Source organism: Hoplias malabaricus, chromosome 2, assembly GCF_029633855.1.
Source record: "Hoplias malabaricus isolate fHopMal1 chromosome 2, fHopMal1.hap1, whole genome shotgun sequence".
Taxonomy (NCBI): domain Eukaryota; kingdom Metazoa; phylum Chordata; class Actinopteri; order Characiformes; family Erythrinidae; genus Hoplias; species Hoplias malabaricus.
The window spans coordinates 76,412,037-76,425,440 of NC_089801.1; the positions used below are offsets into that span (position 1 = coordinate 76,412,037).

The 13,404-nt window shown below is 42.0% G+C and overlaps 1 protein-coding gene across 1 annotated transcript; it reads left to right on the forward strand.

The window, feature by feature from the left end:
* Positions 1-2,925: 2,925 nt before the first annotated feature.
* zgc:136472 (uncharacterized protein LOC678514 homolog) lies at positions 2,926-11,519 on the forward strand. The gene is made up of 11 exons (XM_066660048.1): positions 2,926-3,097; positions 5,618-5,824; positions 6,222-6,355; positions 7,056-7,193; positions 7,559-7,666; positions 7,762-7,887; positions 8,588-8,785; positions 9,103-9,223; positions 9,781-9,962; positions 11,208-11,297; positions 11,391-11,519. Exons 1-11 carry the CDS (start codon positions 2,926-2,928, stop codon positions 11,451-11,453), a joined length of 1,539 nt encoding a protein of 512 aa, XP_066516145.1. The 3' UTR covers positions 11,454-11,519.
* The last annotated feature ends 1,885 nt before the right edge of the window (positions 11,520-13,404 follow it).

Sequence of the window (13,404 nt, forward strand, 5' to 3'; positions counted from 1 at the left end):
GGGCACAGATTCCAGCACTGGTTATTGAAGAAGAATTGATCCCTGCTTTGGTCACTGGAGGACCGTCGATTCCTGTTCTGGTCACTGGAGGACCGTCGATTCCTGTTCTGGTCACTGGAGGAGTGTCGATTCCTGCTCTGGTCACTGGAGGACCGTCGATTCCTGTTCTGGTCACTGGAGGACCGTCGATTCCTGTTCTGGTCACTGGAGGAGTGTCGATTCCTGCTCTGGTCACTGGAGGACCGTCGATTCCTGTTCTGCTCACTGGAGGAGTGTCGATTCCTGCTCTGGTCACTGGAGGACCGTCGATTCCTGCTCTGGTCACTGGAGGGGCATCGATTCCTTTTCTGGTCACTGGAGGACCGTCGATTCCTGTTCTGGTCACTGGAGGACCGTCGATTCCTGTTCTGGTCACTGGAGGACCGTCGATTCCTGCTCTGGTCACTGGAGGACCGTCGATTCCTGCTCTGGTCACTGGAGGAGTGTCGATTCCTGTTCTGGTCACTGGAGGAGTGTCGATTCCTGCCCTGGTCACTGGAGGACCGTCGATTCCTGCCCTGGTCACTGGAGGACCGTCGATTCCTGTTCTGGTCACTGGAGGACCGTCGATTCCTGCTCTGGTCACTGGAGGACCGTCGATTCCTGCTCTGGTCACTGGAGGACCGTCGATTCCTGCTCTGGTCACTGGAGGACCGTCGATTCCTGCTCTGGTCACTGGAGGGGCATCGATTCCTGCTCTGGTCACTGGAGGGGCGTCGATTCCTGCTCTGGTCACTGGAGGGGCGTCGATTCCTGCTCTGGTCACTGGAGGGGCGTCGATTCCTGCTCTGGTCACTGGAGAAGCACTGGTCAGTGAAAAAGTGCAGATTCCACCATTGATTATTGAAACAGCACTGATTCCTGGACTGGCCAAAGAAGGAGGGATCACTCCTGTAATGGTCACTGGAGAAGTACCTAATCCAGCATTTGTCACCTGAGGAACACCAGCTCTGTCATTGGTCACTGTAGGAGTGTCAACTATCAAACCTGTCACGGGAAGAGTGTCTCCTCCTGCAGTACAACTTGCACTGGAGGCTGGTGGTTCTGTGGCTACAACATGATGCTCTTTCAGTTTGCAAATGAGTAAATAGTACTGTAGTTGGGCAGTAAAGGCAGTGATAATGCAGCAATGGTCGGCAGTCCAAACCACATCTGTGAATGGTGAAACCTAAAACGTGTAAAAAGCATTACTGTAGAGACCACTGGTTACACTCAAAAACACTATACTTTTAAAGTGCACCTACCTTCGTGGAGAACTGCCCTGTTAAAATGCCTTTTAATGTGTGCATTTCATTTTCCCAATCTGGTGGGTTTAAATAAGCTGGGTGAACAAAAAGGACAGTGGTATTTCCTTTTTACATTGATATCAGTTGAAATTTAAGAATGTTTTTTTCCCCCACTCCTGTAAAGTTTGGACAATGATATTTTAACTTCTAATGTTCATTTTAATGGAAATGTTCTGCTGATCTATTTCATGTGGCTACTTTTATTAACATAATTGTATTTAATTAGAAGATAACAAAACATTACAAAAATAAGGGCGCACTTAAAATGCAGAGGCCCTTTTTTGGATTCTTCAGTAACATCCAGTATCCCAGATCCAATCTGTTGATGCAATAGTCCATTCAACCTAACCATATCCCAAATTGGGCGGCACGGTGGTGCAGCAGGTAGTGTCGCAGTCACACAGCTCCAGGGGCCTGGAGGTTGTGGGTTTGATTCCCGCTCTGGGTGACTGTCTGTGAGGAGTTGGTGTGTTCTCCCCGTGTCCGCGTGGGTTTCCTCTGGGTGATCCGGTTTCCTCCCACAGTCCAAAAACACACGTTGCAGGTGGATTGGTGACTCGAAAGTGTCCGTAGGTGTGAGTGTGTGAGTGAATGTGTGTGTCTGTGTTGCCCTGTGAAGGACTGGCGTCACCTCCAGGGTGTATTCCCACCTTGTGCCCAATGATTCCAGGTAGGCTCTGGACCCCCCGCGACCCTAAAATTGGATAAGCGGTTACAGATAATGGATGGATATCCCAAATTAACTTCGGTAAAGTAAAGAAAAACACCTATTTTAATATATATATATATATATATATATATGTAATATTGCTTATAAACTGTGACTCAATACTAAACTAAATTTTTCACTCACGTTTGGTAGTTTAACTACAAAATAAAAAAAAATAAATGAATAAATAAAATGGGGAGACATGTATCTATTGGGCGCCCCCTCCAGGGTGTATTCCCGCCTTGCGCCCAATGATTCCAGGTAGGCTCTGGACCCCCCGCGACCCTAAATTGGATAAGCGGTTACAGATAATGGATGGATGGATGGATGTATCTATTATAAAGTTGCCTTATTCACATGAACAAAGTAGACTGCTTGAAGACTTTCTCACTGTCTGTACAGTGATTGGGTTTTAACCTCTTTTTTATGTGTCAGGACAGAGGCCTAATTCATTCTTAGCCTCAAAGGCACAGTAACAACAGAATATTATTGAATATGTAATTATTAATGATAAGAGCGGATGGATATTTGGACTTGGAAAATTATTGTTTCCATACATAAATCCTCAGGAATATCTGGGGAAATGTTTAAATAGGAGACTAAGCCTTTGCCCTTTTAAATCTAAAAAAAGAAAGCCCATATCTCTAAAGCTAAACCACACTAGGCCAAAAGATAAATTATAAGGTCACCCTCACACTTTTCTGTGCTGGTGCCACGACTGCCGTCTACTTTGTTCTCGCTTCTCTGATTGGTTGTTAGCAGGCCATTACCAAAGTACACACAGATATCAGTTACTACAGAGTCATTAAACCTGCACACCTTCTTGCACAGCGCTCTTAAGTGCACTCTAAAGGTCACTAGGCCTGGGACTTCAGTGCATTACAAGGCAGTATGAAGCTTGTGCAGGTGTGCGTTGTCTATGTCTTGCTAACTACATGCATTTGTGGAACATTGTCTGATGAAGACCCCGAGCAAATCCAAGAGGATAAAGATGTTCTGGTGCTGACAGAAAGCAACTTCAAACAAGCCCTTAAACAACATACCCAACTACTTGTGCACTTTTGTGAGTATTCATGAGGTTTTTTATATATTGTGTTGCAGATTGTTTATATATATATATAAGTATATAGTATAATGAGAACAGAACCTCTTGTCATTGCTATTCTGGACTGAGCACTGCATAAACTGCACTATTTAATTTGGAAGAAGGGTTTCTGTAGTGTTTAGACTGGATTAGCAAAGCTCTATTATATGTCAGTTCAACCTCACAGTGATTTTGAAGCTGGAGTTTTAAGGTTGAACATTCTATCTAGTGTTCCTCTAAAAATAATAATAATTAAAAATCTTGATAAATTTGAGATATAATTAGGATACATAATTTCTTCGGATATGTAATTAAGAGCTGCTTTCCAGACCTTTATGCTACTCAGAAGGTCTGTGACAGCAATCTAGTGGCAATGATTATTTCTTCATTAAAGCAACACAGCATAATTTATCTTAAAATTACAGCTCAAAATCATGTGCACTGATGTAATATGGAGAATATAATCTTTCTTATGGCTACCCCGGGCTCAGCACTGCACTACACTACACTATTTTTCAGAAGGATAGGAAAACACCTCCTCCTCCCTCCCCATTGGTTTTAGTAGAGTGCTGTAAAAATGAAATAAGAAAAGATAATCGTTTGTTCCCACAGTGTGGGAATTCAAAATGTTACAGCAGCAAAGGGACAGTAAAGTACTCAGTAATACAAAAACGCAGCGCCAGGTAGTGTTGCAGTCACACAGCTCCAGGGACCTGGAGGTTGTGGGTTCGAGTCCCGCTCCGGATGACTGTCTGTGAGGAGTGTGGTGTGTTCTCCCTGTGTCCGCGTGGGTTTCCTCCGGGTGACTGTCTGTGAGGAGTGTGGTGTGTTCTCCCTGTGTCTGCGTGGGTTTCCTCCGGGTGACTGTCTGTGAGGAATGTGGTGTGTTCTCTCTGTGTCTGCGTGGGTTTCCTCCGAGTGACTGTCTGTGAGGAGTGTGGTGTGTTCTCCCTGTGTCTGTGTGGGTTTCCTCCGGGTGACTGTCTGTGAGGAGTGTGGTGTGTTCTCCCTGTGTCTGTGTGGGTTTCCTCCGGGTGACTGTCTGTGAGGAGTGTGGTGTGTTCTCTCTGTGTCCGTGTGGGTTTCCTCCGGGTAACTGTCTGTGAGGAGTTGGTGTGTTCTCCCTGTGTCCGTGTGGGTTTCCTCCGGGTAACTGTCTGTGAGGAGTGTGGTGTGTTCTCCCTGTGTCTGTGTGGGTTTCCTCCGGGTGACTGTCTGTGAGGAGTTGGTGTGTTCTCCCAGTGTCTGTGTGGGTTTCCTCCGGGTGACTGTCTGTGAGGAGTTGATGTGTTCTCCCCATTTCCGTGTGGGTTTCCTCCGGGTGACTGTCTGTGAGGAGTTGGTGGGTTCTCCCCGTTTCCGGGTGGGTTTCCTCCGGGTAACTGTCTGTGAGGAGTTGGTGTGTTCTCCCCGTGTCCGTGTGGGTTTCCTCCGGGTGACTGTCTGTGAGGAGTTGATGTGTTCTCCCCATTTCCGTGTGGGTTTCCTCCGGGTGACTGTCTGTGAGGAGTTGGTGGGTTCTCCCCGTTTCCGTGTGGGTTTCCTCCGGGTGACTGTCTGTGAGGAGTGTGGTGTGTTCTCCCTGTGTCTGTGTGGGTTTCCTCCGGGTGACTGTCTGTGAGGAGTGTGGTGTGTTCTCCCTGTGTCTGTGTGGGTTTCCTCCGGGTGACTGTCTGTGAGGAGTTGGTGTGTTCTCCCCGTGTCCGTGTGGGTTTCCTCCGGGTAACTGTCTGTGAGGAGTGTGGTGTGTTCTCCCTGTGTCTGTGTGGGTTTCCTCCGGGTGACTGTCTGTGAGGAGTGTGGTGTGTTCTCCCCATTTCCGTGTGGGTTTCCTCCGGGTGACTGTCTGTGAGGAGTGTGGTGTGTTCTCCCCATTTCCGTGTGGGTTTCCTCCGGGTGACTGTCTGTGCTCCGGTTTACTCCCAAAGTCCAAAAACACACGTTGGTAGGTGGTTTGGCGACTCAAAAGTTTCCGTAGGTGTGAGTGAATGTGTGTGTGTGTTGCCCTGAGAAGGACTGGCGCCCCCTCCAGGGTGTGTTCCTGCCTTGTGCCCAATGATTCCGGGTAGGCTCCGGACACACTGCGACCCTGAACTGGATAAGCGCTTACAGATAATGAATGAAGGAATGAAAAACTCGATTACCCAAATACAATAAACCCAAAATCTTACCTAGTGTTTTTTTAAGGAACTGTTGCCATAAACAATGTGTGTATTACCATTAAGAAAACTGTTTTCAGACTGAGATTAACCCTGGTCTTGGACTTTGCCTTCATACTATTGTGTATATAGGGCAAGGCTTTTTCCCTGTCACACTTTTTTTTTTATTTTTTTTTTTTATTTAAATTGTACTGCCAATGGTTAATCACAACTGGAAAAGCTTTTTAATTTAGGTTTGGACTTAATCTGCGTCTGGGATATTGGCTGTAATGACTACCATTAAGAGTTGGGTTGGTAATGTGAAACCTTCTCCATTTTCATAATGTTCTGTGTTTTATAGATGCTTCTCTGTCTGGTGAGTCTCTCGGCTCAATTTTAGAGTTTGGGAAGGCAGCTAATGAGCTGAAGGAGGCTGAGTCAGAGGTGAAACTGGGAGGAGTTGATGTGACCAAGCAGAAAGAACTCTCCAAGGCTTTGAATGTTACAGCTGTGCCATCTTTAAGGCTGTACCTCTCTGGAGACAAGTATAACCCTGTTTACTGTCCAGGTATTTTCACAGAATTCACCTATTTAACCTGTGGAAGAAAAACACTGTAATTTTTTTATTATTATTATTTTGCAGTGTAATTGGACAGAATTAACTTCCTAGGACTTTACAGTTCAGATAATCCACTGGGACCACATGTCTCTCAAACAAACAAACAGACAAAATAATAAGAGACCTAATGTGACCTAAACACTGTGTTGTATACAGTCTTCCGCAAATGTTTCTACATCTGTTCAAATATGCTATTCTCTGCTAATTTAAGGTTTATTTTTCTGGATTTCAAATACTGTGCCTACATGCCTTTGTCTTTCACAACTGAACAGATTTTCCCTTTTGTCTATTACTGTGTATTACTATTAACCGAACTATTCTGAGTGAATGCTGTTATTTCGTTTAGTTCTGAAGAGCTCCACCTCCATCCTAACATGGCTTAAGAGGAGAAAGGGTCCTAGTGCTGACCTCATCACTGACCTTAACCAATTAGAGACGTTTATTGCACAAGATGACCTAGTTGTTCTTGGATTATTTAAGGTAAAGTCTTTTATACATACACACAGTGTCCAAATACCCCAGGTACCAGTTCTGATTAATTTACAGATTTGTAACTTTTAAGGTTCAGAAAGTGCTGACTATTTGGCACATACCTTTCATAATCTCCATAGAAAGCCATTGACAATAAAAGAACACTTCAGTCACCATGTCCACTGCCAGGCGTTTGTTAAGAGGTTTAAATCTGCTCTTTAAGCGATTGAGCTCCATCAAATATCTTGAGATGAGGTGGAGTGATGTTTGCTATCCAGAACTAATCATACATCATTATTAATTGATCTCGCTAAAGCTATTGTGACTGAATGCAAATCCTCACAGAAATGGCTCTCATCTAAAAACTTTAAAAGTGTAGAAAAATAAAAACAACTGGAAAAACCCTACGTCTGCAGCAAAGGTAAACCAATTCCCTGTTAAAACAGAATAAATATTCAGTAAACAGATGTCTGCAAAGATGAATGGAAGCTGTAAGAGAAGCAAAGCATAAATACATAAGAGAATATTTGATGTTATAATTAATTGTGTAGATGTAGCTGTTTCTTTTCCTGATGCTGAACAATTAAACAACTCACAATTAATGGTGCTTTTCTTTGGAAATTACACAAATAAATGGTAGTCTGTATAATTTATATCAGCCTTGTTAACTTCAGATATGTCTTTATATTTTGTTTTTATAATCATTTAGGATGTGGAGGAAGGTGTAGTAAGTGTATTTTATGAAGTGGCTGCTGATGTTGCTGACCTGCCATTTGGTGTAACACAAAACAAGCAGCTCTTCAGCAAATACAACACTAATGAGGACTCTGTTCTGCTTCTGAGAAAGGTGAGAATGATAAACTGAAACTACATGTAGCATATTGCTTTGCTGTCAAAACGTTTAATGCATGTTAGTTTATCTACTGCCCTCAAAGTAGAAAGTTTCCTTTGTTACAAGCTAATATCCAGATGTATAAGTCTGTGCCACATGTAAAGTTTGGTGTAGAGTATACACCACTACCTTCTATGCAGGGTTTCAGTGCTCTACTTGGCTAAGTATACTACACTAACACACAAATTTGGGCCAAGTGCAATAACTAACCCAGCATAAGCCCACTTCTGTAGCATGAAGGAAACTGTAAGTCGTTTCGTATAGGTGCATCTGCCTTAAATCTGAATATATAAATGTAAATAAACTTGTCGTGATCTCAGTCGAAAACTGCAGAAAGGTTTGAGATGACAAGCACAACAGCGAAAGAGGATGTCATTCACTTCATCAGAATCCACGAGATGCCTCTAGTTACTGAATACAATGGCAAGGTACTTCTGTCCCTCCTAGACTTCTATTTGAAAAGATATTTAAGCAAATATAATTTACTTAATCATAGTTCACAAATGTTTCTCTTTGCTTCCAGACTTCATCAAAGATCCTGAACTCCGTGGTGCAGAATCACTTGGTTCTGTTTATTGACAAGGCTGAGAAAGGATTTAGACTAATAGCCCGTGCCTTTAAAAGCACAGCCAAAGAGTTTAGGGGCAAGGTATGGAATCAATTGATCAGTCAATATTATATGTATATACAGTACTGTGCAGAAGTCTTAGGCACCTAACATAATTATATATATTTAAAATAACGTCTTCTCAGTGAGCGTGGTGCTTGTATAAAGTTATATATAATCACAGGAATTACAAAAAACAAATAAGAAATATAAGATCATTTTATTCCTATAAAGTAGTAGGTGAGAGTGAGTTTGAAGAACAGTGTTTTGTTCAGATTCTCCTAGATTTTGCATGATTTTTTTAAATCAACAGCACACATTATTTAAAATCATTATTTATTAACCACTAAAGCTAGGTAATGGATGATAATCTCAGATAATACGGACTCCACGAGGAGAGATTTGGAAAAAGTTAAACCAACACATTCACACACAGAATATCACACTGGAATAATGTTATTGGGTTTTATTCTAATGAGCCCAGTCCAACCATGTTCTGTATGGTATACCATTAATAAATAATAAATTAAATGGGCGGGCTCTAGTGCTGACCTTTAATATGTAGGTTTATGTAAATTAATTGACTTTTTGTATTTACATTTATTTAGCAATAGTCCATTTACCACAGGAGGCATTATTTGGCAATTTAATTGGAGGATGATCCTCTGATATTGAAAAGGACCTCCGTGGACCCTTACACGGCTCTTTTAGTAAAGGAACATAAAAGAGGTATTTGTTGTAGGTACTGTTTGTGCTGATTGACACGGGGGAACCCCGAAATGGGCGCATCATGGAGTATTTCCGTGTGAGGAAGGAGGACGCCCCTCTGGTGCGCATGGTTAACCTGACTGACAATGTCCAGTATCAGTTACCTTCAGATGTCCTGGATATACAAGCTTTTACTGAATTCTGTGAAAGTTATTTTCAAGGGAAGGCTAAGGTGAGTATTCCCACTTCATAACCGTTTATTTCCTGGGTAAAGGCTTCATCAGTCATTGATTCATAATCTTATTCAAGTTTTGAAACAGCCATTATACTAACACCCAGTGGTCTATATTTATCAGTAATTTTACCTATATTTAAAATGTTAATGTTTTCGCCAACACTACTGAGAGCATAAGCTGGTTAGAAATAATAAATCATTCCATGGATATTGTTTGGATATTGGTGTAAAAATGAGCGATTCCTTCATTAAATACACAGTTTTACACTGTGCCATGTCGGTTTATGTTTTTTTTTATATCTTCATGTTCATAGCCAAAGCTGCAAAGTGAGCCAATCCCTGATGGTTGGGACCAACAGCCTGTGAAGGAGCTGGTGGGAATGAACTTTGAAAGAGTTGCCTTCAACCCCAACAAGAATGTTTTAATCCTGTTCTGTAGGTGTTGTCACACTTTTAAGCGAATGCTAATATGATGTATACCGAGATACATTTCCATTTATTTATTTATTTATTTAAACATGGGCTTCCCAAGTGGCACAAATGTATGAGTATAAATAGATCACAGAAAAAGGCAGTGTTTCCTCTATGCATGTTAAAAGCTGTTTGAAAAGAAGTAATGGTTGGCTTTATGCATCTCAGAGGAAGCATGTACTAACCAATACTCTCAAAGCTTTGCGTCCATATTTGATTGGAGAGAAGAGTTAAAAGATAAATTTGGCAGTGAATAAAACAAGGGAGAAAAATTAGTGGAAAAAATTGTGTATGGTTTGTTGTGGAGCTACTATAACCATGTGCTGTTGTCTTAATCCAGAAAGGTTTTGTTTGGTTATGCTACAGATCATATGAATATTGCATGCTTTATGCTAAGACCACAATAGAATCTCTAGCTTTTTGAGGCATCGGCTTTCTTAGATTAGTTGTGCAAACAGCCGGCTGCACTGAGATGTTTAGTATACATTAAACCAACAAATACAAACTGTCTCCTTGTCCAGATGCTCCATGGAGCCCAGAGAGTCGACAGCTCTTTCCATTGTGGGAGCAGCTTGCAGAACACTTCAGTGACTTTGAAGATGTGGTTGTTGCTAGGATTGACGTAACTGCAAATGATGTAAACATTCGCATGGTAGACAGATACCCAGCCATTAAACTATGTCCTGCTGTGTATGCTGAAAGGGTAAGAAACAAACAAAAACGAAATATGCTTCAAATATGACATGCTTAAAGGACTATGTGCTTCATTGAGTAGGTAGGTGGGTCATGAATCACTCGGGTCCAGATCATTAGGGCTTGTGTATTATAGTGAGATGATGACTGATTACTCCTTTAAAATTAAATGTAGTCTATTTTATATTTCATTTTTTCTAGGTTTACTTAAGATATGTGTTAATTTATTTACTAAAATCATAAATCATGTTCAAATTATCTATTTCTTTTTGCTACTATGCCTTTAAGAGTAATAATGTAAATAAGTTTTTAATTGGCTACGCTGCATTGTACCTTATTCAAAACAGCCCAGGATGAAACCCTCCTTATGTCTTCTGTGTGGGTGGGGCCAAACAATTGTAAATTGAGTAGGCCGTTATATGTAAATACCCTGGTTTTGTGACAAAATGAAGGATGAGTTAAAATGGTGGGTTTTACTGTTGAGGGCCTTACAGTGTAGGATTTTGCAGGGAATCCATGCTACCAGTAAGATGCTCATGCTAGACCCCTAATGGAAAATCTACATGTTGAGTGAAGGAACAGCAGTCAAGGAGAGCTAAAATATCAGTCACAAACTTGATGTCAGGAGTGTTAACATGTGTATTGAAGTCACCTAGTAGCAACAGACGCTAGCAACGAGTGTTAGCGAGAGTGAGTAGCTCAGATAGTTCAGAGAAAAAGGATGAATTAGATTTGGGGGGGCCATAGATGAGGAGAGCAGTAATAGAGCCAGGTGTTTTGACGGCAAGATAATCAAAAGATGATGGTGATGAGAAAACAAGTTCAGTAATTCTGAGATTGTTTTTAAAGATCACTGCCAGACCGCCTCCACGCCCTCAGGAACGTGGTTTTTGCACATACTTAAAGTTGGGTGGGGTTGAGAGAATAGTAATCACCTGGTTGTTGCCATGTTTCTGTTAGAGAACTGAGATCAAGTGCATTGTCCAATATTCGTTCTTGCAACAGATAAGATTTGTTAGTGAGTGAGCGGACATTAAGGAGGGCAAACGAGGAACTAGGGGGAACAGGGGTAAGAGGGCGTAAGATTAGACAGATTAGAAAAACGTTTACATTACATCTAGAATGATCCTATGGTTTTCCATGGCTTTCTAAATCTTTTAAACAGACTTCATCATTAATGCATTGGCTAATTAAACATGTGCTGCATACCTTTATGTATGATTAAGGTTTAGTCTCTTGTTTTTATGTGTTCTAGGTTGTGTCATATTCTGGTGAAAGGAAGCTGGAGCCAATTGCTGAGTTTGTCGATGCAGAAAGAGAGCGTGCAAAAGTGGATAAAGCAGAGGTCAGGGAGCCCTCACATAACTAAAGTCCTTAACTTTATTAAATGTATTTTAGAGAAATTGTGTGATTTAAATATGCCATTGTTTTCTTTTAGGAAGAGATAGAGAGGAAAAAATATCTGGAGGCACAGAAAGCAGCAGCCAAAGAAGAATTATAGAACACAAATGATGAAATACAAATTCTTTTAAAATGGTGAATACTGTGTTGATGATCAAACTCAAGCAATATAATAAAAGAATTATAAAGATATGTTGTTATAGCCTTGCACCCAGTGATTCCGGGGTAGGCTACAGACCCACCGCAACCCTGGATAAGCAGTAACAGGCAAATTACTGGAAGAAAGAATGTTGTAAGGTTACTCTGGGTTTCTCCATACGATATCTTTCTTTTGCAGTGTGAATGGAATTTAAAATATTTTTACATTGACTTCATATTTAACTTCATATTTAACACACACACACACTATATATATATATATATCAGTGGCGGATGCTGGTCTTTCAAGGAGGGGAAGCTCAATTTCAGCCTACATCATAAAATGTGTCGGTTTATTTATACGTAAATTCTACCCTCTGTTCCTTTTTAAGAAAATGATCTGTGACCCTGTCGTACCAACAAGGCGTCTTTTCCAGGGACTTGACTAGTGTCCTCTCAATGGCCAGCAGAGCTAGGCTGCTTAAACGGCCTTGGCCCATGTGAAGTGTGTCCTCCTGTGAGTGCTTTGTGACGGTGGAGGGGCTCAGCAGCACCCGCTGGACAGAAACTGCGATAGAAGTCAGAAAGAGTGATAGAAGTCAGTCTCCAAACACAACCAGCTACAAAAAACCCACCAGAAATAGAAGCTTGATTTGTCGCTAGTCGTTTTTAACAAAGAAAATGCCGCTAAAAGGACTTAAAAAGTCTCCGGTTCAACTCAGAACAGAATGAAAATTTAATGCTCTCACGGATCTTTACACCAAAGGATCGCTGATTCGCTCATTTCGCTGTCAATCAAAAAGGGATTCAGCCTCAGACAGATCATCCAATCATCATGCAGAAGCTGAGCGTCCGGGCCAGCCGAGGCCAACCCACTGCCCCATAGACCCCCAGAGACGCTGAGCGTCCGATGGGCGGGACAAAGCCCAGCATTTATCCAATGACTCGTCTCGTTTCGCTGCTTCACTACAGAACTCTGTGGACGCTCAGCGTCCTCACTGTTTAAAGCACTGTGAAGCTGCGGGAATGATTGAGAGGAAAGCCGCGTCTTTACCAGTGATAAGAAGTTGATTCTGAACAAAAGTTGAGCGCGTTGTAGTGCATATTTATTCAATGACATGTACGCACACAATGGGGCGGCACGGTGGCGCAGCTCCAGGGGCCTGCAGGTTGTGGGTTCGATTCCCGCTCCGGGTGAATGTTTGTGAGGAGTTGGTGTGTTCTCCTTGTGTCTACGTGGGTTTCCTCCGGGTGCTCCGGTTTCCTCCCACAGTCCAAAAACACACGTTGCAGGTGGATTGGCGACTCTAAAGTGTCCGTGAATGTGTGTGTCTGTCTGTGTTGCCCTGTGAAGGACTGGCGCCCCCTCCAGGGTGTATTCCTGCCTTGAGTCCATTGATTCCAGGTAGGCTCTGGACCCACCACAACCCTGAACTGGATAAGTGCTTACAGATAATGATGATGATGATGATGTACACACAACAGTATATATTTGATCACTTATTTTTTGACATTTTAGGGGAAGCTGAGCTTCCCCTGCAGTCTTAGAGCAATCACCTCTGATATATATATATATAATTGCCCTTTTAAAATGAATCATAATTAATCAATCATTCAGGCAGTTTGAATTCACAGACACAGTATAATTTCAGTTACACTTCCCAAGAGAATGCTGAAGAAAACTTTACCTTCATGGAGAACTGCCCGGTGAAAATGGCTCTCTAAGTGGGTTCTGACTTTGCTTAACTTTGTTGGGCGAAACAAATCTGAGCAGCAGAAAGGGCAGTGGAATTCCTTGCAGCATGTGGTGCATCTTTTCAGTTCAGGCAAAGATCTCCCTTCTTGAATTGTTATATGCATCTTGAATATATATATATATAACAGTTAAAGTAAACAATTGTATATACACTGTT

Excerpts from the sequence above, each read along its gene's own strand:
- zgc:136472 (XM_066660048.1), top strand. The coding sequence starts at position 2,926 with ATGAAGCTTGTGCAGGTGTGCGTTGTCTATGTCTTGCTAACTACATGC. Across the intron at positions 7,194-7,558 it reads CTGTTCTGCTTCTGAGAAAG|TCGAAAACTGCAGAAAGGTT; the intron begins GTGAGAATGATA and ends TCGTGATCTCAG. Across the intron at positions 9,224-9,780 it reads GAATGTTTTAATCCTGTTCT|ATGCTCCATGGAGCCCAGAG; the intron begins GTAGGTGTTGTC and ends CTCCTTGTCCAG.